This window comes from Marmota marmota, unplaced genomic scaffold, assembly GCF_001458135.2.
Source record: "Marmota marmota marmota unplaced genomic scaffold, marMar, whole genome shotgun sequence".
NCBI classification, from domain to species: domain Eukaryota; kingdom Metazoa; phylum Chordata; class Mammalia; order Rodentia; family Sciuridae; genus Marmota; species Marmota marmota.
The window spans coordinates 15,308,556-15,333,703 of NW_026000174.1; the positions used below are offsets into that span (position 1 = coordinate 15,308,556).

General features: G+C 53.8%; 1 protein-coding gene across 4 annotated transcripts in view; it reads left to right on the forward strand.

The window, feature by feature from the left end:
- The window catches only part of Pde2a (phosphodiesterase 2A), a 96,606-nt gene that overhangs the window by 12,595 nt on the left and 58,863 nt on the right, over nt 1–25,148 (forward strand). For 3 of the 4 annotated variants that reach the window (XM_048788132.1, XM_048788131.1, XM_048788130.1), the window contains exon 2: nt 16,745–16,820. In XM_048788132.1, the coding sequence (XP_048644089.1) occupies nt 16,745–16,820 (76 nt within the window). Of the gene's footprint in view, nt 1–16,626; nt 16,821–25,148 lie in introns of those variants that run through there. The other variant, XM_015477472.2, reaches the window with a different exon arrangement.

Consider the following 25,148-nt stretch of genomic DNA (forward strand, 5'->3'; position numbering starts at 1 on the left):
GTGCACCGGTGGCTGCGGCTCTGCCCCTCAGTGGCTAGCAATTCTCCCCAGCAAGGCTGCCTGTGGGGTCCAGAAGGTGGGGGCTTCTCTTTTTAAGTTTATTTTTTTTGTATCTGTTTTAATGAGGCATATCTTGCATATAGTAAAATCACCAATTTAAAGAGTCTAATGAGTTTTAATAAATATATGCAGTCATGTAACCACCACTACAATTAAGAATTTTTGTCATTCCCAAATGTTCCCCTTGTGCCTTTGTGGTTAATCTCCTGTGAGTGTCAGGGTGGGGACGTTAAATTCTTACAGAGCTGTGGGGGGTGCTGGGTCATCCTGGAGCTGAAACCCAGGCACACAGAGCGGAGCTGCCCCTGGCAGGCTGGGATATGCCAAGGAATGGCTCACCCTCTCTGGGCCTTGGTTCCGAGACAAAGAGGCCAGGCAGGGAAAGGATGCTCAGGCAATGGCTCTTGACAGCAGGCCCTGAATGTGAGGTTGACACACCTGGAAGTGGTGGCTTCAGAAATACAGGGTGGGTGACAGGGAATAGAGTGGGTGCTTCCACAAACCTGCCCCTCCTTGGGCCAGGTATGCCCCGTGGCCCTGGTGGAAATGGTCTCATGTTGGTCCAGATTGGAGAGAGGACTGGCGGAGATGACGGCATTCTGCTCCCCCAACCCAGGGACCATAAGCCCCACTCTGTGGATTAACAATTCCCTGAAAAGAAGGGGGGCCCTTTTGTTCCCCAGTTCTAGAACCAAATATTAAAGCAATTATGTAACTAGCAATAAATTACTTAAAGTAGTGACTCACTCAGCTTAATTAGAGCGCGAGCAGGGAGGGATTAAGGTATTTTTAGAGCACACACCTCGCTCCCTCCTGTGGGGGGAGGCCTCTGTGCAAGGTGGGGGTGGAGAAGGGGCTGGGAGCTCATGGAAGCACCCCAGGTGTCTGCCAGGAGATGGAGGCTGATCCTCAGCCCCACTGAGGACTTAACTAAGAGAGGCCACGTCACAGTGGCAGCAAGAGGGATCTAGATCAGAATCAAGGAAAGTGTTCATTGAAGAACTAGGGCAGGGACACTAGATTATAAACCCTTGGAGGGCAGGGACTAGGTCCCAGGAATAGATCAAGAAGACTTAGAACCTCTGGGTTTGAATCCTGCCTTTATCGTTACTAGCTGTGTGGCTTTGAGCAGGCCCCTTTGTCACCCCAGGGCTTTCCATTTCTACCACTAGAAAATGGGCACAATGGTGTCCTCCTGTGTACACCTTGTAAGGATTGAGAGGTCGGTAGGTGTAAAGCAGACCCCAGTGCTGACTCTGCTAGACCCAGAACTCTACAAAGGCAGGGTTAGGCCTTTTTGTTCACTACCATCTCCTTACCTTCATTCATAGGACTGTACATAGTAGGTGCTCAATAAATGCCCTATGGTTAGTTTTATTCCCATTCTCCTGATCTATGTAGGTTCCATTTTGGGGGATTTTTGTGAGTGAAGGGAATAGGCTTTGTGTGTGTGTGTGTGTGTGTGTGTGTGTTGGGGATGGAGGTCACTGGTGGGAGTCTGACATATCTCTCCAGGCTGAGGACTCTCTGGGTTCCAATGGAATAAAAAGTCCGACTTCTGGTGAAGGTGGTGGTGGTGGTGGTGGTAGGGGTTGTTCAGGACCACGGACAGCTCCCGTCAGCATTGATGCTGTGCTGAGTAGCTGGGATGGGAAGATCTGCTTGTTGCGACTTCCACATCCCAGGGTGGGAGAAAGAGGAGCCACCAACCCAGTGTGTGGAGGGAAACCAGGACCCTCACCCACCATCCCTGAGGGCTCAGAGGATGTGGGAATAAGTGTGGGTGGGGCATCCTCAGAGGCTTCCTGGAGGAAGGGGTAGGATTGGCTGTGAGGATTCATAGACAGATGGAACATCCAAGTCTCTGTAAGATTGGGCAATAATTTTGATCCTGTAGGTGTTTTGCGATGATTAAATGAATTACTTTTTTAAGTTTTATTTTTTCTTTTTATTGGTGCATTATAATAGTGGATTTTTTTGTTACATATTCATACATGCACACGATAGAATAGTATAATTTGGTCAATTTCATTCCTCAGTACCTCCCCATTCCCTTCCCTCCTCCCTCCCTGGTCCTCTACTCAATTTGGTCTTTTATTTTCATCCCCCACACACCTATTGCGTTATTTCTCTCTAGTTTCCACATTTGAGAGAAGACACATGACCTTCTAAGTTTGACTTATTTTCCTTAATATGGTGTTTTCAAGTTCCATCCATTTTTCTGCAGATGATATAATTTCATTCTTCTTAGTGTCTGAATAAAACTCCACTGTGTGTATAGACCACATTTTCTTTATCAATTCATCCATTGATGGGCACTGAGGCTGGTTCCATAATGCACAGTGATGCCTGGTGTATGCCTGCATATTTCAGGGTACCACATATGAGCTGGATTCCTTCCCCTTTCCTCCATCCCTCTTCACACACCCTGTGACACAAGGAGGAATATTTCCCTGTCCTATTTGAAAACTCTGGGACTGGGCACTCACTCACAGAGGCTGGGGGGCAGGGGTCATCACGGCTCTCAATGACCTCTGCAGCTGGACTGAGCTGGATGCAGATAGGTCCCTGGGAAAGAGTGGGGAAGGGCCTGTGCTCTTCCTCCTCACTGGGGCTTTGGGAGGGTGAGGGGGGCATGCAGTCCCTTCCCAAGGCCTCAAGACTTCTGTCCCCCATAGCCATTCTGATCAGCTCTGACCAACTCTCCTCACACCTCGCTGGCCTCCCAGGGCTCAGGAGATGAATTAGTGATGACAGCATCCAGCATTGCTATGACGACGGTGTGGTGCTCTTAGTCTCCATTGGGCGTGGGAGGAAAAGGCCAGAGACCCCTTTGGCTCTGGGCCTTTGTAATGGTGTGTGTGACAGGCTGGGGCCAAAGGGGTAATAGGTGAGGGGGATGGAGGGAGCATGGCCAGGGCATAGGGCCCCTTCTAAAGTGGACAAGAGTCAGTGCAGATTGTGAGATCCAAAGGGATGTTAGAGAGGGTCATTTCCTTGCCTCCTTCCTTCCTTCTTTCATCCTTCCCTCCCTTCCTCCTTTCCCTTCCTTCCACTTTAGAAGGAACCCTATTCTTGTTTGAGCCCCGGGGCTTCCTGCCCTTTCCTCCACCTGGGGAATCAGGCCCAGCTCGCCCTCACCCTGGGGAGGTGAGTGAGGTGGGGCAGCCACATTCTAGCTTAGGCCTCAGGGAAGATTGTGGGAAGCACCAGGGACCCTGCAGAGGCCTGGCTTAGCTCTGCCAGAGGCTCTGCCGAGAGAGGAGGAGGTTCTCCGCAGAGAGGAGAGGCTGCAGCGAGGTCTAGAGGTGAAACGCCGCAGGATAGGGAGCAATGGCAGTTCAGAGCAGCCCCAGGGTAGCCGAGATCTGCAATGGATTGGGAGAAGTGAATGCCACAAGGAGCTTGCAGATTGTCCCACAGGCAGAGGGGCCCTGAAGATTTCTGTGGTTGCTTGTTTGATTTTTAAATGAGAGGTTCACTTTAGAGATAGGAAAACTGAGGTCCAGAAAGGCAAAGTGACATGCTCAAGTTCATTTAAGTCCCTAGAGACCCTGAGACTATAGGCTCTGCTCAGGTCCTGCTGGGCCCCAGCTAGGATCTCTTGCCCCAGACATGCTAGCCAGAATTTCCCCCAAGCAACCACTGTGTCCACAAGCTGGGGACAGCCATGGGTGACTTTGCTCTCAGTTTGAGTGAAATTTGCATAGGCCAGACTATGTGGAGGCCCTTCCTGCTTTGCATCAGACATGCTGGCCTGGGTATGCGTGGTGGTGGTGGAGGGGGGCATCCAGGAAACATCTGGAAGTCAGGGACGTGGCTAAGATCAAAAAGGAATTAGGGTCAGAAATTGATTCCAATTGGGTTGGGGAGCTCCCAGCCCAGAGCCCATGCTACATGCCCTCTTCCTCCCACTCCCAGAGACAGCAGGCTGAGTTGGTCACTTGTGGGAGGCAGGGGTATCCCAGAGCCCCTCAGGCTCTCCTCAGGGCTCTTCCTGGTCCCAGGGCCTAACATTGGACCCTCTGTGCAGAGGTTTACCTGGGAAGAAAGAATCCATTAGCCCCATTGTCCTGATGATGGAATTGAGGTCCAAGGTAACAGTGACTCATTAGGGTCACAAGGGGTCAGTGACTGGGCCGGCCCTGGCTGCCTGGCCCTCGGATTGTCTACATATCCCGTTCATCCAGTAGCTCCTTCCCCGCCCCTCCCCCACCCTGCTGCTCAGCCTTGCTGGGCCCGCCAGCCTTGATGGATGGCCCCGCAGCCCGGCCTCCCTCCTGCTTCTCTCCGGATGCTGGGCTGTTAGCCTCCTAATCACCAGTTCTGCCTGGTGGCCACCAAGACATCCATCTCCCCTATGGGCTCACTCAGCACAGGTGATTTTGGGGTGTGGGTGGGGAGGGGCCACAGCTAGTCCTACTCTGAGGTTGAGAATTCAGCTGTAGCCCTGCTGTAGGGGACCCAATGGTTAGGGAACAACCTGTACCCTCTTTCTGGAGTGCCAGATCCCTCTGGGACCTCTCAAGCACACCTATACATGCACACTCACCCACACGTGGGCCCAGTAACACTAATAAAAGCTTCTGTGTATCAAGAAATTGTATGTCAAACCTTGTGTCAGAGCTCTGTGTGTATGATCCTCTCATCCTATTATCTGGGTGATATTGATAATCCCACTGCACAGCTAAAGAAACTGATATTCAGAGAGGTTTAGTGACTTGCACAGCACACACATACGGGAAATGAAGGGGCTGGGATTCAAACCGGGACCTGGGTGGCTCACACACTGCATTCACAACGCATGCTCCACTGACAGGCCCGTGCATGCGCACACATTTGTAGGTCTGCACAGGGGTACGTTGCACACGTATGCGTGCACGAACACGAGCTCCCATGCTGGCCCTAGCACCACCCTCCACCTGGCCAGATCCCTGAGGAGGGAAGAGAATGCTGGGCTGTAGAGAGAATGAGGGGACGCTGGACATCATTCCCAGGCTGCCCCAGACTCTCACCCTGGCTGTGACACTGGACAGCTGGGGGGCTGCATGGAAGAGGCAGCCTCCAGGCACTGGGAAGGGGAAGTGGGGTGGCAGATCGATCATCCCTTCAGCGCAGCCTTCCAGGAACTGGGGCCCAGGGGAGTGCTGCACCACCAGTCAATTTTCTGGGCTGTGGCCCAGACCCAGCGGACAGCATGTGGGGCGAAGCTGGTGCGCAGCACCTGCCTTCCCCTACCGGCCCATGTCCCGCCCTGCCTTCCCCTGCCAGCCCCACATCCTGCCCCTGCTTCTCTCATGCCCGCATGAGCACGCCAGACTTGGAAAATCAAACCCCCTGATCCCGGGCACCCACTGCACACTGCTATCCATCCCTCTCTACTCCAGAAGCAGATGTCAGGTGGGTACCATGAGAGCCACCTATGGTGGTGACAGTTAGGGATGGTGCAGAGAGATGGGGTCAGCGCATGGCCCTTAAAGACCTCCATGGACTATTTAATGAGATAATAAATGTAAAGTGCGTCATGCCATGGGGCACATAGTAGGTATTTAATTAGTCTTCTCAATCTTCCCTGAGAAATACGGAGAGACAGAAGCTGGCGGGGGTGTGGGGGGCACTTCTGAGGTCACTGAGTTCCCAGAGTCTGCTATTGGGGTCCAAGACAGTGTTAAAGGGTTAGCATAGAGAGGTGGGTGGTGGCTGGGTGGGGAAGATAGAGATTAGCATCTGAGTCTAGCTAAATGCTGTCACCCATTCTGACATGGGGAGATGAGGTGTCTAATGCTAAGAGGAGTGGTGGCCAGAACAGGGTTTAAGACCCCCCAACCCTGGTTACCCCCACGTTACCCCCACATCCTTCCTGAGAGAGTCCCCTGAAGACCTGGGTTCCCCCCCCTAGCCACCCCACCCTGGTCTCCACAGGGCCCTTCACCTGCACTGGCCTCAAGAGACCCGGCTTTCCATCCTGGCTCAGCGCCTGCTGGCTGGTGGGGATAGTTAGGGCAAATCAGTTCCCTCCGGGGCTCTTGTTTTCTCGTCCGTACCCCAGGTGTGCTGAGCATTAAATGAGATCTTGCCTGTCAAGTGCCTGCCACTTCTCTGGTCCCCAGGGGCCAGGCTTCCCCCATGCTGGCCTTCCCAAGCCACATCCCTGAGATGAGCAGCTGGGTTCATCTCCCCGCCACCGGGCTGCCTGCTTCATCCTCGGGTCCTCCGTGTCCTGACAGGGCCTGTTGTAGAAGGAGAAGTGAAACCCAGGGCTGGGCTCTGGCCCTCACCAGGGGATCCCACCTTACCCTCTACCATCTCATCCACCTGCTGGGGGGCAAACGAGCCTTTCTGCACTTAGTTCCATGGGCAGCTAAGAAGTGGGCTGACTCCAGGTGGGACTGGGGAGGAACTCTGGGCTGACATTCTCAAAGCCTGACTTCCCACAGGCTGCTTTAGATACTGCCTCACTCTATAAATTTGGGCCAGAGACATGGGCCCCCTCTCCAGAGGGTCTGTGTCTAGATGAGTCTGTGTTCTGGGGGAGGATCCTGGGTTATGGGGCCCAGTGGGCAGATCAAGGAGGCAAGGCCAAGACTGGGGCCAGCTCAGGAATCCAGTAACCTCAGCATCCTTGTCCTCATATTTCTGCCATTTTGCCCCTGCCACTGTCAGCTCTGCTCCCAGTTCACAGTGACCCGCCTGCCCTTCTCCCTTCCTACTTCTCTTCTCCTTATCGCTGCCTCTCTACTGCCACCCCCTCAGGCTCATCTCTTTCTGTCACAAGTCTGTCCATCTCTGTCACTCCCCTTCGACTCTCTGGCACACCCTCCCCACCCTTTGGGGATGGACGGGGGCCTCTCTGGGAGTTGGTCCTTCTCAGCCACTTGTCTCTGGCTCTCTGTGACTGGCCAGCTCTAGTCGGCTTCCACCTTCCTGCACCTCTCCGTTTATAGTCCCAGACTCCCTTTGTCTCGCCCTGCATGTTTCTCTGCCCTTATCTCTGGGTCTCCTCTCTCCGGTCCTGTCTGGTCTTCACCTTCTTCCCCTTGCAAGCGCAGGGCATCAGGTCCAGCCCTCCACCCCAGAGAGAGCACGTAGTCACCCTCCTCCTTCCTGCTGGCTGCCTGGGAAGCCCCCCGACAAAGCCCTCTGCCCCACACCATGCCTCTTGCTTCCCTTGTTGCTAGGCCCTGGGCTGGAAGCACCTGGCTTCCATAGCGACGGGTGCTTAGAAACGGAATGCCACATCTCCTAGTCCCACCACGGGAGCCTTTGCCTATAAGTGACTTTGGATCAATCAGGAAGTGTAGCTGGGCTCCAGGCTGCCGCCGGCTTGGGAAGGAAAGAGAAGAGGGGACCTTGGCCTCTGTCTTCTGGAGTGTGGGGACTGCTGGGATGGGAGGAGCTGCTCTGATGTGGCCCCAAAGCCAAGCAGGCGACCAGGAGGGAGGCCCTGGACTCTTCTCCCCGGAGTCAGTCTGCTGCAAGAGAGCCAGCTTGGGAGCCTGGAGGGGCCACGCCCAGATTGCTGTTCTGCCATTTCTAATTGTGTGACTTTAGACAGATGACCTCAGTCCTGGAGCCTCAGTTTTGCCAACTGAAAAGTGGGGCTAACATCATGGAGAGTAAATGAGAGAATAGATCAGGAGGGTCTTTGCTTAGAAGGTGGTCACGAATGGTTATGCCGCTCCCTTACCCTGTAAAGGTGTTTCATTGGCACGGAGTGGGCAGGTCTCTCCAGCCAAGGGATTGGAATAATCAAGGGTGGAGGTGCTGGAGTGCATCTCACACCCACAGAGGTGTGTAGGGGAGGACCAGGAGCCATATCTGGAAATGGTTCTGCCAGAGAAGCCCAGCTGAGGGGCTCATGGAGGAGGGAGAACACGATCCTGGTCCCCTGAGGGGTGTGTTCTTGCTATGTTCAAAGGGGTGGGTTGGATCAAATTCTCCTCTAGCAGCTAGTGCATTGGTGCACACCTGTAATCCCAGTTTCTCAGGAGACTGAGGCAGGAGGATCACTAGCTTAAGGTCAGTCTGGGCAACTTGGCAAGACTATGTAATACAAAATAAAATAAAAAGGACTGGGGATGTAGCTCAGGGGTAGAGTTCCCCTGGGCTCAAGTCCTAATACAAAAAGAAATTTCTTGTAGCATTTTGTTCTTGGGGTTGGGAACCATATTGGGGTGCCCTAGCCTATTCCTATACTGCTCCCTGCCTCTACCTTGTCACAGCCCCAAGACAGTGGCCTCTACTGGCTCTTCCTCCCTTCCAGGCCAGCCCACAGAGGTCACTATGACCACATAGCCAGAATCCTAGGAAAATGAGCAGTCCATGGAAGACCTCAAACTGTCATGGTACAGTTGAGGAAACCGAGAGTCGGAAGTAAGAGGCTTCCCTGATCCTGACCCGCTCTCCATCAGGCTTACCTCGTAAAATAAAGACTGCAGGGACCAGGGGGAGGGGAAAGAGGAGCAGGTGGGCTTGTTGGAAGCATGGGGGCCAGCAGGCCTATGTCACCTGGGCAGCCAGGAAGGGGTCAAACATCTCTATGTCCAAAACATGGGCCCTGGCCCTGCCGGGGACTCTGACCAGCTGGGGAAGGAATATGGCTAGCTCTATATTTTCCTGAGCTGTGGGTGCCTGGTTCTGTGCTAAGTGCTTATGGGCCTCCCCCCGTTTATTCTTCATAACCACCTTCTGAGGAAAGACAGTTGATTCCTGGTTCAGAAATGAGTAAGCGGAGGCTCTGGGGGCTGCTTGTTGAGAGGTACACAGCCGCAGGAGGGTGGGGCTGGCCCTGTCCCTTCTTGTCCCCACACTCCAGGGCTGCCCATGGTGTTTCCTGGCTTCCCCAACCCCTGCTCTCAGGGGTCCCCACTGTGGGCATGTGCAGGGCTTCCTGGGACCTGCCCCTTCCCTGATCTTCACAGAGGCTCAAGCCCACAGACCCCTGGTTCTGAGGGACATGGAGACCAAGGTGCTGGAGTCCTGGAGTCCTGACATCCTGGGTGGTTAGGATAATAGGACGATGGGATCCTGGGCTCCTGCACTGTGAGACCCCAGCTTCTCAAATTCATACAGTGTAAGAAGCACAGACTCTGAATAATGGACATTATAATAGAAAGTGATCTTTTTTTTTTTTTTAGAACATGAGGCTCTGAGAGTTCTTGCAGCCTTGGTCCCAGACTGGGACCTCCCTGTTTGATGGTTTCTGAGTTGGCAGGGAGTTTTCAGAGCATGGGGCCATCGGTTCCCAAAGCTTAGATTTTCTCCCCTCAGTATCTCTGATGGGCTCAGCTCTAAACAGCCCTGGGTGTGTGTATATTGAGGGGCACTAGAGTTGGTGTCTGATTGCAGCCTGGGTACTCCTGAAGCACAGCCAGCCCAGGAATAGCTGGTGGTAGTGAGTGGGGACTGGGTAGCTTGATGGGTAGGGCTCTTGACCAAGGACCAGCCTGCCCTGTTCACCCACCCAGCCTTCCAGCTAGGGCTCAGGAGGAAGCATCTCCTTGTGGTACTCCTTGAGGGGAGCCAGAGCTGCCCTTCCTAGTCCTACAGACTGAAGGGCAGGAGGAGCCAGAAGGAGGGGAGGAGATGGGGCAGGAAGTAGTAAACCTTTATCTGAGCTGGGCTGGGCTCCTTCTTCCCATGTCTACCCAAGGCTGGAAATGTTGCTAAGTTGTTCTGAACCCTGGGGTCTGCCTCTCCTTCTGCTGGACTGACTCCCTTCCAGCTCCCCATGGGGATGCATGGTTCAGGAGATTCAGGGTTGACAGGATGGTGCCGTGAGAGGAGTCAGGCACAGCCATCCCATAGGGGACAGAGCTGTCTGGGAAGAGGGTAAGCGTCCTGTCCCAGGAAGTATGCAAGCAGGAGCTGGATGGCCAGTCCAAGTGACTTCTGAAAGGGGTTCAGATGGGAGAGAGAAGGAAGTCTGGAGGTCTCTTATTCCAGACAGTGAGGTGTGGCTGTCCTAGGCGGCCCCACCTTCCAGACATCCCTGAGCCTCATAGAGGGGTTGTTACACCCTGGGCTCTGCTGAGTACTCGGCCTACTCCCAGGTCTGTCCCCTTCTTGCTGTCTGAGTCCAGCTGCATGCTGGGCATGAGCACATGGAGCTGAATCAGACCCAGCCTCTGCCTAGAGGAGCCCCAGTCTGATGGGGGAGGCACACAGGGCCGGGCGGGAGAGGAACCAATATAGTCGGGTAAGTCCCACAAAACGGGAGTTAAACCAGGCTGGCAGGAAGGTTCTACCATGATTCCTGATGTGGTTTTTGAGTAATTCTTCTAGTTGGGGACTTCTAGAAGCTGGGGACAGTGAGAAAAATAGAGAAAAAGTCCTGTCCCCTGAGTTGACAGCATCGTGGGAGGTTCAACATCCCCAGCAGGAGGAGTGCTGGAGGAGTGGGGAGTGTGGCCCTCAGGCAGTGTGGACAGGGGGAGGGGAGGCCTGGCCTAGGCTTAAGGTCCTAGAACAGCTTCCAGGTTGCGATCAGGGTTCCCACTGTGCCCCTTGGGCAGGGGGAGCCATGTTGGTGTAAAGGAGGTAGCACTGGGCATAGAACAGGTGACTCCAGCAGGGTGGGCATTGGGAGGGAGGCCCACCTGTGCCTCTGTGTGTCAGAGCCAGGGGGCCTGTTTCCCTGGGTGTGGGGGTGGTCAGGGACGTTGTGTGTGCATGTCTGTAGAAAGGCTCTGATGGCGTGTAGGGGTGTGTATATGGGTGTGTAGGGCCCAGCCTTGTGCAGAGGAAGGATCTTGGGGTTTGTGGATGATGGGAGCAGATAGTGAGGCCTAAGGTGTGCCGAGGTCTAGTCCCCAGACCTCAGTCCTGTACAAGTCCTGCAGGTCCTGGACTAGTCCTAGAATCTGATGGTTTCCTCCCCCTTGAAGGGCCACAGAACTGGCCATCTGCTGCAAACAAGATAAATGTAGATGCAAAAACATGGAAATGATGAGATGTGTGGCTGACCCACCCCATGTGCCCTCATCCCTGGGCCTCAGGTCACCCAGCCTGGGCTCTTCCTGACTCAGAGCTGATGCCAGGGCTCTAGGAGAGGCCCTGCCCACCCAGAGCCGAAACCCATACTGTCCCCAGCACCTCCTCTCTCTGTTTCCACCCCTCCAACTGCAGCCACAGCCAGTGGACACAATGCCAGTGGCCACGGGCAGTACCTCTGTCAGTTGTGAACTAGAATACAAACATGTGCACATATTCACACATAGTGCATGCACACAACATACTGGAGACTTGTGCATACACAACTGCACACACATGTACACACTCCTGTAGACACACATGCGTGACTGTGCTCACACATAAGTGCGGGTATATAAAGGAAGTATTACTCACCCTCACAAAGATACAAACTTACTTACTGTGCTCACACCCTCTCCCACTTTCCTACTTATGCTCACAGACTTGGGTGCAGAACCTTACACACCTGAGCACACACACACACAGCTCTCAAAGGGTGGTTGGCCCTGCCCAGGTGCACCCCCACGCCCACACCAGGGCTAAAGTGTTGAGGACAAGATCTGTAGGCAGAAGCTGCAGAAATGCCGGCTTCCTTCCAGGAAGCCTCAGGACAGTTACTGTACAGAACCCCCAAAGAGAACAAGGGGGCCGTCTTTTAGTTCATGGGCTCCACCCCATGTCATGGAGAGATGGAGCCACAAACCGTCTCCTGAGGAGCCTCCCGTATTTGAAATCTGGTCCTTTCTCATAGTCCTTGGCCTGGTGTGCCTGGATCCTGCCTCCCTCCACCTCAGCTGCCTGGGCCCTCCACAAGAACCCGGCCAACTTCACAGCTGCAGAGAAGTCTGAGGTTAGAGGGGACCCGAGCCTTGCCTGAGGTCACCCAGGAAAGGCTTGGATTTGAACCTGGGCTTCTTGGGTTTGAACGTGGTCAGCAGTGGGATAGGTGCACATCAGGCACAAGACAGACTCGCAGAAGCAAGATGCAAGATCATGGGGAGTGGGATTAGACTTGGACTCTACTGAGGGTCTGCCATGCCCATCATGAAAGATGGAGAGATGCTGAGATAGAAACTATCTTTTACTTAAGGCTACAGTGTTCCCAGCCCGGGCAGGACTGTGGAGGGATGCAAGGAAGGATTGGAGACCTTGGGGAGGGCTGGAGATGGGTGAGGAAGGGAGAGGATGGTGTCTGTTGGAAAGATCTAGGTGGTTCTACTTCTCATTGGATCAGAGTTTTCTTCTGGTGTCTCAGAAGATCTGACTTTTAAGTTCTTTATCCTCAGTACCTGGTAGGGAGTACATTCTCAATAAATACTTGTAGCATGAATGAATGGACAAATGCTTGATGTTGACAGGCAGATATGCCCTTGGAAGGGCATTCAACATGGGAGAGGAATAGTTGAGCAAAAGCAAGGAGGTAAGGCCAGGCATGGTTTTGTATACCTGTAATCCCAGAAGCTTGGGAGGCTGAGGCAGGAGGATCGCCAGTTCAAAGCCAACCTTAGCAACTTAGCGAGGACTTGAGCAAAATCAGTGAGACCCTGACTCTAAATAAAAGATGAAAAAGGGCTGGAGGTGCTGGGGTTGTAGCTCAGTGGTAGAGCACTTACCCAACACATATGAGGGCTTGGGTTCGATCCTCATCACCACATAAAAATAAATAAATAAAGATGTTGTGTCCATCTACAACTAAAAAAAGGCGGGGGGGGGACATGGCTCAGTGGCTAAGTGCCCCTGGGTTCAAGCCCCAGTACCCCCCCCCCAAAAAAAAATAAAATAAATAAGCAAAGTACAGCTTATAGGAGTCAGGCATGGCCGATGGTACAAAGGGGTAGGAGAAGCTCACTCAGGGATGAGCCTTGTGTGCTGTGCTGAGGGGTTGGATGTTGGAGATCATGGGGAGCCACTGCAGGTGTGAGCAATGGGTATATGTGGCCAGAGCCATTCTGCCTTGGAGGGCTTCAGCTGCACGCCAGAGGTTCATTCTAAGTGTCAAGAATACTGGGTGTGGAGTCAGTAACCTGGTCCAGGTTTCTATACTGACCAGCTGGGTGAGCTTGGGCAAGAGTCTCTACTTCTCAGAGCCTCGTTTTCTTATTTATAACTTGGAGTTGAAGCAGTGCCTCCTAAAGAGATGCTCTGTAAGGTCAGGGCCCACTTGTGGGATTATGATTAATGTTGTTACTATTAGGAACAAAGCGGGGCTGATTTCTGGAGGAGGCCTGAGATCAAGGGGGCCTAGGACTCAAATGAGTCATTTTTTCCTGAAATACCAGTCTGGGGTAGCTGTGCTGCTCCAAGTGGGCCCTAAGGTTAGAGATGAGCAGAAGGTCCAGGGACTGGGGACGTAGGATTCTCAACCACTGCATTGTTGGGATCCTAAAGAGAACTAGGTAAATCCATTTTTTTTTCTACCAGCCTTTGCTTAAGAGGCAAGGCATATTTAAGGCCCAGACTGAAAACAGAGAGACAGGATTTGAATTTTGGCTCCACTGTTACTAGCTATGTGACTATGGGTAAGTCAGTCTCTCTAGACTTAGTGCCTCAGTCTTCCTGTAAAATGACTAATAATAGGCCCAGCTTTATATCACTGTTGAAAAATAAAATGTGAGGCATATAATAAGTACTCCATAAAAGCCAAAGCTTCCCAGCCCCAGATATATACACTTAGCCCTCAGGGGCCAGCCCTGATGCTTGTCTCCATGGAATGGAGGTCAGCCAGGGATGAGATGCATCTAATCCATGACTCTCAGACCAGGCAGCAGATTGGAATAATCTGGGAGAATTTAAAAGGTATCCGGGATAGGGTTCTAGGCAACAACCTTTTAAAATGCTTCCAAGTGATTCCAATGCGAGCCCCAGGGTGGGAAGCCAGCACAGTATCACAGAATGTAGAGCTGGAGTGGGGGCAGGGATCTGTTGGGGAATAGAGGAGTACTAATCTTGGAACAGAGGTCACTTCCTAGCTGTGAAAGCTCGGCAAGGCCATTCCCCTGGCAATATGGAGGAGCTTTGGTTGCTTCCACTGGGATGGGGCTGGTTGGAGAATTTCAAGGATTTCATGAGAGAATGTTTACAAAAGGACTCCACATCCTACTAAGCTCTAAAAGAAATAAATATGGTTGTTTATTGAACCTAGTATGCTAACATGTCACAGATAGGGAAATTGGGACCCAGAGAGATACAGCAGCCTGCCTAGAATCACACAGCAAGTCTATGTCAGAGTTAGGACTCAAATCCTCTGAGGGATCTTTGAATCTGAAAAACAGACACAGAAAGAATCTGAGTTAAGGGAGACATAGAGCATGCATCTGGGAGTCTAGTCATTGAGCTGCAGTATGAGAGACTCAAGTAAGATTTAAGGAATAACTCAACAGTGGAGTGATGTGGAGGCCCTGTTTAGAGTGGTAGCTGTGCCAGGCCAGGGTTGGGTCTTGATTTATAGGGCCTCTCCTAAGAAACAAGTAGCTCTGGCCAGTGACCAATAACAGATACCTCCTGGGCGCTGGCATCCTACCCAGGCTATCGAAAGCCCAGGACTGAGCTGGTGACACGTGCTTGAGACTTGACAAGACTAACTGTGCACTGGGATTGGGGCTCAGAACTTGGTCTTCACCATAGCCCTTACATTGTTCCTCCCCTTTTGCAGAGGAGGAAACTGAGGCCCCCAAAGGGAAGGAAGGCCCTTTTGGGGAACAGGCCTTCACACATCTTAGCTTGTATGATATTCTCTTCAGTGTTAAGTAGGGCAGATTGCCCTATTTTAAAGATACAGTAAAATACTTTGACTTGGTCCATGTCACTTGTCCTCCACCTCTCTCCAAGATCCCAGACATGGTTCCCAGGAAAGACACAATAAGGGCCACAGAGATGACTAAGGTAGTAATGGGGAAGGTATCCTGGAGGAGGTATGCCTCCAAACGGCCCCTGAATGATAGGCAGGCTGAAAAGGATGCCCCAAAGCCTGGGGATTGTGTGGCATGGGCAAAGGTCTGGAGATGAGAATGAGGGGTCCCTGATCTGTGCGGAGTAAGAAGTACAGATGAGAAGGTGGGAGCAAAGCTGGGTCAAGGTGGAACTGGAGAGTCTGGCATGTCAGGCTGAGGGTTTGGGCTTTATTGTGCTGGTTGTAGCCAGCCACTGAGTGTTTCAATAGGGGAAGAAACATATTTAGATCCCTGCCTCAGAAAGGTGGGACAATGCTGTCATGGAGGGTCACCCTCTGAGCTATTGGGACTGCCAGGACTCTGCCAAGCTGGTACCAGGTGCCTGGACTGTGTCCAGGACTGGGCTCAGTGACTCAACGTTGAGGAAATCACTCCCCAGGGGGAAAGGGCCCAGATGAATCATCTGAATGGGGACCCGCTGGGAGGCTGGGGGCTCCCTGAGTCACCGTCCTGGGATCGTCCTGGGATCGGGAGGGGGAAAGTGACAGAGAGAGGTGTCGGCAGTGCAGTGGAAAGAATTCAGGTCAGACTACAGCCGAGAGCTGCCAAGGGGCTCTGTCTGCCTTCTCATCATTCCGGACTTGATCCTCCTGGCAGTCCTGAGCAGGATATGGGAAAACTGAGGCCCAGAAAGGTGGGGAGGGGATCTGACCAAGGTCATTCAGCAAGTCGCTGGCAAAAAGACCCACACTCACCCTTCTGTTCAGGCACATCCCACCGCCTCAAATGCTCTCACGGAAAGTGGAGGCTAGGAACCGTGTTGGTCCAGACAGGGAGCTGACCCGGGTTACAACCCACCAACCTCCTCTCAATTCCGCCAAGCCAACTGCAACTGGGGCCGGGTTGCGCCACTGCGATGAAACACCAGGGGGCGCAGGAGTGTCACGGCTGCCGCAGGCGCCTGAGCACAGAGGCCGCTCTGCAGAGGAATACGCTCCCGGCGCGCGGGTCTCACCGCGGAACTGCGGACTGCGTGGCCCTGAGGCTTGCACCCTCTCCAGGCTCCCGGACGCCGATGCAGACCCGCCTGTCACTCCTGGGGGCTAGGTGCCCCCACCCCGCACTTAGGAGGGGTGCGCCTGTGTGTCTGTGCGCACGTGTCTCCCTCGCAGATTTGCTACTGCTTCAGGGCTTGTCGGTCTTGGAGCGACCTCTAAAATTCTCCCTGACTTCCCTCTTCCTTCTGGGTCGGAGGGAGAGGAGCAAGTCCAGGGCTCTGTAGTGTCCGCGATCCCCTCCTTCTTCTCCCTTCTCCGCTCCCACCCCGGACCGCGTTTCTCTTGGCCACGGGGCTCTGGCCCCGCCCAGGACTCAAAGTGTAGGGGAGGGGATGTGGCCGGGGCACCAAGCTCTGAGAAGCGACCCCTGAGAGATAGGGAAAGGAGTGGTGAAGGGGCAAGGGAGGGGAGCGAAGGCTGAGCGCCGGCTTCCAGGAGGGGATCCTAACAGCCGATAGGCTGGAAGAGTCTAGGGAGGGGCGAGATGAGGGAGGGAAGAGGCGGCAGGGGTCTTGGGGGGTCCGAAGATCCCGCTAGCTGAGAGGTACCGTCCCCTGTTGCTGGGAGGAGGGCGGGGCTGGGGCGGTCTGGGGGCGGGCCGGGGGCGGGCCGGGGCGGGGCCGGGGCGGACACTCCCGCGGACCGGGCGAAGCTGTCGCGGACGCGCTGACCGAGCTCAGCGGCCGGGCCGGCGGGCGGGCGGGCTGCTGCGAGCATGGTCCTGGTGCTGCACCACATCCTCATCGCTGTTGTCCAATTCCTCAGGCGGGGCCAGCAGGTCTTCCTCAAGCCGGACGAGCCGCCGCCGCCGCCGCCGCAGCTATGCGCCGACAACCTGCAGGTAGGGGGGCCCCCCCATTCTGGGAACAGCGAGAACCGGGTGTCCGGAGAGCGCCTGGCCAGGGCCGGGTCCTCTACCGAGTGTGTAGTCGCCAGTTCCACGGTCCCCTCTCCCCTGAGTCCCCTGAACCCTCCTGGGGAGAGGACCCCTCCCCTAGTTCTGATCCCCACTTCTGTGCTAGGACAGCAGCCCATATCCAGAAGGAGCCCTTGAACCCCCACCTTTCAGTCTAAATGCCACCCTAGACTCCGAATCCTATTTGGATCCAGTACTCCACCCCAAGCGCCAAACTCCTAATCCACAGTGGGACCCCAGTTCACACCACTCTACTCAAGCCTGCAACACCTACCCCCAGAGTAGTGGAGGACCCCTTCCCAAACCCAGAAGCCTCCACTGGGTATACCAGACTGCTGGCACACACAGACCACCTGAACCCCTATCTGCCCTGTGGCCAGATCTCAGTTGGTGCCTCACCCCAAGACCTGAACCTCCACTCCACAGCCTCAACTGAACCCCCAGATTCTCACTCAAACATCTAGACTTTAGTCCTCAACCCAAACTCCACCTCAGGGTCCAAATCACCTTCCCTCTGGGCTTGTCTCCCCTGTGGAACTCTTCCTCCACATTCCTTCCCTCTCTCTTGTATAGAAAACCCCCTAGTCTTTTCCTGCTGGTATCCCCCTTCTCTTGTTTCTCTCTGGGTGTGGTGGTCCTACTTTATTCTCTTGGTTTCTCCTTGGGTTTCCCTCTAACTCTTGGGCTTACTCTCTCTGCCTCTCTGCTTCTCTCCTGTGTGCCCACCTTTTTGGGTCTATTTGTCTCTCCAATTTCTCTAGGTCTCTGTTCTAGGAACTCCTCTCTCTCTCTCTTTCTCTCTCTCTCTCTCTCTCTCTCTCTCTCTCTCTCGTTATTCTTCCCCCTTAAGTGTGCCTCTGCTTTGGGATAAAGGGAGGACAGGTTCAGAGGACAGGGCTGCTGTCCCAGGACCTGCACCCCTCCCCATGTTCTCAGGACTGGCTCTACGTGGGCTCTGGTAGAAGGACCTAAACATGGAGTGTGCTGCCCTCGGGTGGTGCCCAGAGATCTAAAGAGGGTGGAGATCACGTGGCAGCACTGGCATTGGTAACTTATAACCCCCTCATCCCTGCTGTGCTGGTCTTGACCGAGGCAGCTGGGGATTTGGGGATGGGAGAGACAGTCATCTGGGCGAGTCTGGGGTGTATGTGTTTGTGTGTGGCATGGGCTGGTTGCATGTGTTAGTGTGCCTGGTGTGTACTCGTGTGTTGTACTCTGTATGATCATGTCATCATGAGTGGGATTATGGTGAGTGTGGGATTGTGGGTCTTTGGCGTTGTAAGCTGTGTATGGCTAGAGAGGCAGTGTTGTGGGTGTGGAGTGGGAGCTGGGTGTGTGTCTGTTATGTGTCTGTCATTGTGGGGTGGAGTTGTGGGGCAGCTTGCATAGGGATTGCATGTGTGGTTGTGTATGTTATTGGCTATTGTGTGTATTGTTATTGGCTATTGCCTGTCCCTTGGTGGGGACCTGATGGGTTTTCCTGGATGTTTTGTCAGAGAGGTGGTAGGGGTGGGTTGTATGTGTCCACGTGTGTCAGTGTCTACCTGATGGTTTAGAGTCACTGTGGTACAATCTGGGTTTGCTTGGGGAACACATAAGGACCTGTGTGTTGGTGTTTGTGTGTCAGTGGTGGCTGTTTGTGCATCCCTGGACAGGCAAGGCTGCAGCTAGAGCCAAGAGGGTGGTGGACCAAGAACCGGGTAGGAGGGTGGTAGGAGGAGGCAGTGGGCAGGCAGGATTATCTGTGCTGAGGGGCTTTGTGTGCCCACAAATGTGTGACATTAAGTGTTCACATTGTCTATGCAGGGTGTGTCTGCATGTGCCTCATGTCTGGGTGGTGTGTGTGTTGAATTTAATTGGATGATGTGTCTATGGTTGGGAGGTGAGTGTGAGGTGTGTGAGGTGCCTGGTGGGAGATGGAGTGTGAGTGTGGCATGCGGTGTGGGTGTGTGAGCTGTGTGACTTTTCAGCGTGAGGTGTGGAATCTGTGATCTTTTCTCCCTGTGAGCTGTTTGTGTGTAGTGAGATGTGAGGTGTGTCCAGTGACTAGGGGTGTGTGTGTGTGTGTGTGTGTGTGTGTGTGTGTAGGGCTGTAGAATATGCTGCAGGGGGTAAGGAAAGTGTGTAGTATGAGGAACGAGGCATGTTATATTTGGGGTGTGTGTATAGAATACAGTAGGTGCCTCAGAAATGTTTGTGGAGTGACGTGTCTTTACAGGGGGGGCTTGGCTGCCATCCTGTCTCTCCCTCCCTCCCTCCCTCCCATAAGGTCCCTAGAGATGCCCCCCCATGCCCCGTGCCTCCCCCAGGCTGCCCCTACCCTTTGCCCTTTATCCTCCTCACTTTGACCAAAGCCTTTGTCTTGGGTTTCCTGCTGAGCAGGCGCTGGACAGGCAGGCGGCAGGCGATGTCGCAGTCCGGGAACCTTTGTTCTTTTCCTCTTAGCCTGACTTATGTTGGGGCCAGGGCTTGGAGGGGGGCGGGAAGAGGATGCACGTGTCAGCAAGGTCACTGTGTTTACTACTACCTCGCCCCGTGGTACAGAGAAGGGAGGGGCCAGTACAGATGGTGAGGCTAGGGTGTCTCTGGTAGCGCCTCTTGGTGCCCAAGCAGACTGGGCTGGGCTTGGAGTCCCGCAAGTCTGCAAACCACACTTAGTGTTGTGTGGCCCAATACCCTTTCTGGCTTATATCTCCCAGCACTCCTTCTCTATGCTCCCCTACCCTCTTCCCTTCTCTGTGTGGCTGTGACCCCCAAGGAGGGTCACTGGACTAGAATACAAACAGGAAGACTTCACTCTCTCTTTCTCCTTTTATTGCCCCCCTCCCCCCCGCCTAATGTCTAATGGAAGAGAAGTAGTTCCTGTCCTCATAGATACCCTTATCTGAAAAGGAAGACTTGAGTCCTGATCACACCTTTGGGGACCCTGAGTATGACGGGGGAGATCCTGGTCAGTAGAGGATCCAGGTTAGACCTCCAGCGAGGCCATGGAAAATCTTCTGGGTGGCCTCCCAACAGGTATTTGAAGGCATCAAGGTCTAGGACTCCTTAAGGTTGGAGGCACAAAGACAATTGCAGTCAGTCAGGAGAAGCCAGGGATTTAGCATTACCTTCAAGAAGTTTGTCTGAAGGGAATGGGCTTATGCTGGGCCTTGAAGGGGTGTTGGGGTGGGCAGAGAAATGCAGCCTGGGGCTGAAGAAGATTCTGATCCAACCTGCAAAAGGAGGAATCTTGAAGCCCAGAAATGCTGCATGGCTCTGAGTGGCTAATCCTGGGCCTCCAGCCTTCTCAAGCTTTCAAGTTACCTTGTCCCATCGCATTGTCTTTGACCAGAATCATTGTCATCATGGTTGTTATCATCATCATCATCATCATCACCATCACCATTATCTTTTAGGCATTTCTTTCCAACTTTCAACTCCCTCACAGATGTCTCCTTTGACAGATGCCTAAAAGCATTTATGCAGCCATGCTCTAGGCCGGGCAGGCACAGTTCTCAGTGCTGGGGTCATAGGGTTGACCAAGTTGGCCTCATGGAGCTCCCAGCTTCTGTTTGCAGCCACACTGCCACCCTTCAGGCCTTGGGCAGTTGGCTCCTCCCTTCTGATGTTTCTAGCCTAAACTGTACCCAATTCTATTGGGGCCCTAAGTTTGCACCCCATTGCAGTCTGACTCCTGCCAGAATAAGAGCTTTTCAGAGGCTGGGTCTGGGTCTCCTATCTTTGACCCCTGTGTTCTGAGCTGGGCTTGGCAAGGTCCAGGAGCTCCTTTCTGTTATCAGATGTCCATAGTCCTCTGCATAATTGGCAATTGTCCAGCTGCCACTTAGGGAAACTGAGGCACAGACTTAAGGCAGCATCCTCATAAGACCCTCTTTTTACCAGCATTCCCAGAGACCAAGAGAGGTCAGGTGACTGGACCAGGGCTCACAGAGAGGTGGCAGGGCTGCTACCATTATCCAACTCTTCTGGCTGCCTGGCTGGGCTCTGGCCCCAGCACCATGCTGCTCTCTGGCTGGCCTCAGTGCTGCCTGTGGCGGGTAAATTATTATTAATGACCCCCCTGGCAAAGAGACAGGAAACGCTTCCCAGCCACAGCTGGGGAGCTGCTCCCTGCCAGCCCGACATCCATACCCGCTCTGACCCTGGTGTTGGCCCTGATACTATCTCCATTCCTCCTCGGCCCTCCTTTGCTGCTCCTGTCCATCAATCTGCCACCTCCCTGACCTTGGTCTCCCAGGGGTTAAGGACAAGAAAAGGCAGAACTTTCTTTTCCACATCCCTGTCACTCTCCACTTTCTCCAACCTGACTCATTATCTGCTTTCCTGCCCCAAAGGAATCAGAAGCAGCACCTCCTCCAGGAAACCTTCCCTGAACACGTGGCCAGTCCTCCAGGTGCTGCTAGTGTAGGCCCCCGGGGCACTGAATTGCCCTCATTGCAGACTCTCTTCTCACTCAGCTTGCTTTGGTGGCTCTAAGGCTGGCCTATCCCCAGTCGCTGCCTTAGGACTGACCCATGGAAGATGTCCCCAGTGCCTCCTCTAGGAAGACTCCAGCCCAGCTCAGGAATCTCACCTCATCTAAGCACCCCTGCCCCACTGGTCCAAGCTGCACACAGTGTACCACCAGTCCTTCATAGGTGGATATTAGTGAGCATCTAGTACGTGTCCAACTGGGACAGTGGGTAAATATGAGCAAGATACGGGCCTGAAAGTCCTCTATACCTTCCCCCAAGCCTGAGTCATGAGCCTAGGCAGGTAGCTCAGACTGGGTGCCATGGATGAGTTGGGGTGGGAGCAGGGATGAAGGCTGATGCTGGTAGCACGTGTAGTGAGGACAATGATGGAGATAAACTCAGGGGCCATAGTGGGACATAGCCTAGGCCTCTAATTCAGCCCAGAGCAGGAAGGGAAGAGTAAGTTGGGGTGCTTCTGAGAGAGGAGACAAATCTAAACTGGGAGCTAAGGGATGAGTCAGGAGAAATTTCTAGACAAAGAGAAAAGGAGATTATTACTGTGATGGCTTGCTGGTGGCAGACAAACCGAGGAAAGCATGTGTTCCTTGGTTCTACGGTTCTGGGGTGGAGCTGGGTCTTGGACTGCTAAGGCGGGGCAGGGTGGGGAGGGGAATGTGTGAAGCATCAAGAGGCAAGGGCTAGTGAGGCTGGTGAGTCTGGCATGGACCAAATTGTGCAGGACTTATAACCCATGCTAAAGATGCAAGATGTTTCCCCCCAGAGGGAAATGACATTGGGGGAGGGGTTAAAAGAAGGGAGCTGCCCATCAGGCCTGTGTGTGAGGAGCTCCCTGGACCATGGGTTAGAGGCTGAGGTGAGGCTGGTGTGGCCTAGGCAAGGGGTGGTGAGGCCTGGTCAGGGAAGGAGCTGAGGGGTGGAGGGGAAGGGAGGGGACTGAATGCTAAGAGACAGGTGGGAGCTGTTGCAGAGGTGGAAGGTCAGGGAACAGAGTGCCTGTGCCTCAGATCTGCGTGGGCTCTGGGCAGCCTCTGGGCAGCCTCTGAGAGGTGTGGGAGGGAAGCCAGGGCCTGTCCCTCTAAGGGCTTAAAGATGTCCTGAAGGCCTCCCAGGAGGTCATAAGCTTTGAGGCTAAGTTGGCTCTGGACCCTGCTCAGGGCTTCTGTGCCCTTACCTGTGCTCCTGGGGAACTTGGATCTGCCCTAGGTAAAGAGTGTTCAGAACTCAAAAATTAAAACAATCTGTGAAATGTAATAATACAGTTCAAATCCAAAAATGTATAAGGATATTCCAAAAATGAGTAGAAATGTAAATTTATGAAAATGCCAAACACATGATCCCTCCTAATGTAAATCGTGAGCCTCAGCTGCTTCCCTGGACTTTGGATCTGGCTCCCTTGAAGTTGCTGCCTCTGCTGTGGCACCCCTTGGGCCAGGGCCTTGGTGTTCAGCTCTAGGCAGAGGAGCCTTCAGGGCCCCTCCTCTGAGGACCCTGCCCTCTCCCTCCTGCTAGTGGCTTCAAGGGACAGGCATTTTGCTTTTCTTGTTCCTTACCCTGAGAGAATTGGTCCTGTGCTCCCCCATCCATGGTTATCTCTATATGGGTGCCCTGGGGCGGGGGCAGGATGAATCAGGTGGGGAGTCTGAAGCAAGAGCAAGGGGAAGTGAGCGAGGCTGAAAGGGGAAGTGAGGGAGTGAGAAGCAGCATCACTCACACAAATGCTGGAATTTCAAAATTTGCAAGTTGCAAATTTCTGGATCACCTCCCCAGCCCAGCACGCTGAGGGCCCATCTTGCAATTTCAGAGTTGGGCACTGCTTGGCTTCTCGCTCTCTGGTGATCTTGCACAAGAACACTTTTTGTGCTACATTTTCTCAAATGTAAAAGGAGGAAGTTGGGGGTTAGTAGCTCCAAGGGCCGCCTGAGCTCTGGCTCTAGATAGGGTGTATGATTTGAGAATCTGGGCTTGTGGGTTTGGGGCTGTCTCTGGGAGGATGCTAGCCTGCAGTGACTCTCAGCTCCCAGCCAGGGATGGGTGGGTGTGTGGTTGTGTGATTCCAACATTTTGTGACTTTAAGATGCTGAGACTCTGGGAGCTAAAGATGCGGACATTCTGTGCATCCAGGATTCTAGGATTTGATGATTTGATGATTCAATGATTCTAAATGGGGCTGCTGGGAAGAGCTGCAGCCACCTGCCTTGTTAATGTCAATGTTCAGTTATTAAATACATAATAAGAAGCAATGGAGACGGATATCTTGGGATGGTGGTGCCCCTCGGCCCACCCCAGTGAGGGAGGGGAGGGTGGCATGCTGGCATTAGAGGATACTGGAGACCCTTTCAACCTGGTCATAAAAGCTCTCTCCCATCACAACAGAACTGGTGCGTGTGCATGCGGGAGATCTGCCATGCCCTAAGCTTACAGGGTTGGAGTCATTCCTGTCATCCCCCTGCCTCCATTCCCCAACCATTTCAGCCTATGGCAGAAAGGAGCACCTTTCCTCCCAGCCCCCAAAGTCTCTGGGCAGAAATGTGGACAGTAGAGGAAGGAGAGGCTGGCTCACCCCCCTTCTACAGCAGCTGGGCCTGAGGGGAAAACAGGACATGAGCACTTCCTGGACACAGGCGTGGAGACACACGAACCCCTGCGCGTCAGGGCCCTAGCACCAAGGGCTTAGATAGGGCAGCTGCCAGTTGCCTGCATATAGGCGGAAGAGGGAAGACTCTGCTCTCGCCCTGAGGATCAGAGGGTCTGGAAGAGCTGGTGGGTCCCTATTTGTGTCATAGGCCCACTGCCCAGCTTAGCCTAGCCCAGGGCTAGCCCAGTTGTCCAGTATCTAACTGCCACTTCCTGTTCCTCAGGACCCAGGTGGGAACTGGGGAGGGGAGAATTTCGGCCTTCTAGAAGCCGATGGCACACATCTGAAGGCTTCCCTAGGGCACACTGTGCAGTCCAAAAAAGGTGGAGGGGGGGCTTCCTGATTTGTAGGGTTCTCCTTGTTACTCCCAGCCTCCCCCTTTCCCCCGGGACACCTGAGGAGCAGGAGTGGAGGAGACCCAGGTTTGCAGGGTGGAGTCTCTGTCTTGTCACCCCTTCATGTTTCTCCTACCACTGGCTAGAAAGCAGGTGGGGTGGGGACAGCTGCTCCCTGTCATCTACAAGGCTCCATTGTCTCTCATCTCCTGACTTGGTGTCAGGATAGGGTTTCCAGCTGCCATACCCACAGCATGCCTCCCGGGGCTCTCCTCTCCCCACTCTGCTACCCTCTTTCTCCTGCTGTCCCATCCTCCCTTTCGTCTCCGCCTGCCCCGGGCTCCCTCCCAATCCCTGTAAGTCTTCATCTCTGGCTCTCTGGGAGTTTAAGTCTTTCTTGAAAGGTGGTTGGACTTGGAAGGGCCTGAGGAGATCACCAAGTCCCAGCTTTTCTTCGGATAAGGAAACTAGCTCAGAGAGGGGAAGGTCCTGTCCCAAGTCACAGTAGGTTGTGGCAGAGCTCAATTCTGTGCTCCTTCCACTTCTGGGTCACACATGCACCCTGCCCATAGTATCAGGTGTCCAGGTTTTAAAGACCGACAGTGCCAGGACCAGTGGGGGTGCTGAGCATGCAGATACCTCCCAAGGTGCAGTGGGATTCTCTCCCCAGCCCTCCCCCACAGCCCCAAGTTGCTCTTCCTTTCTCTTTTTTTTACCCAGACTCCTCCTTCTCTATGGTTCCTGCTGCCTGGCTGACCTCTACCTTGGGCAGCTCCTGGCCTTGGGACTGGGATCAGAGCACAGG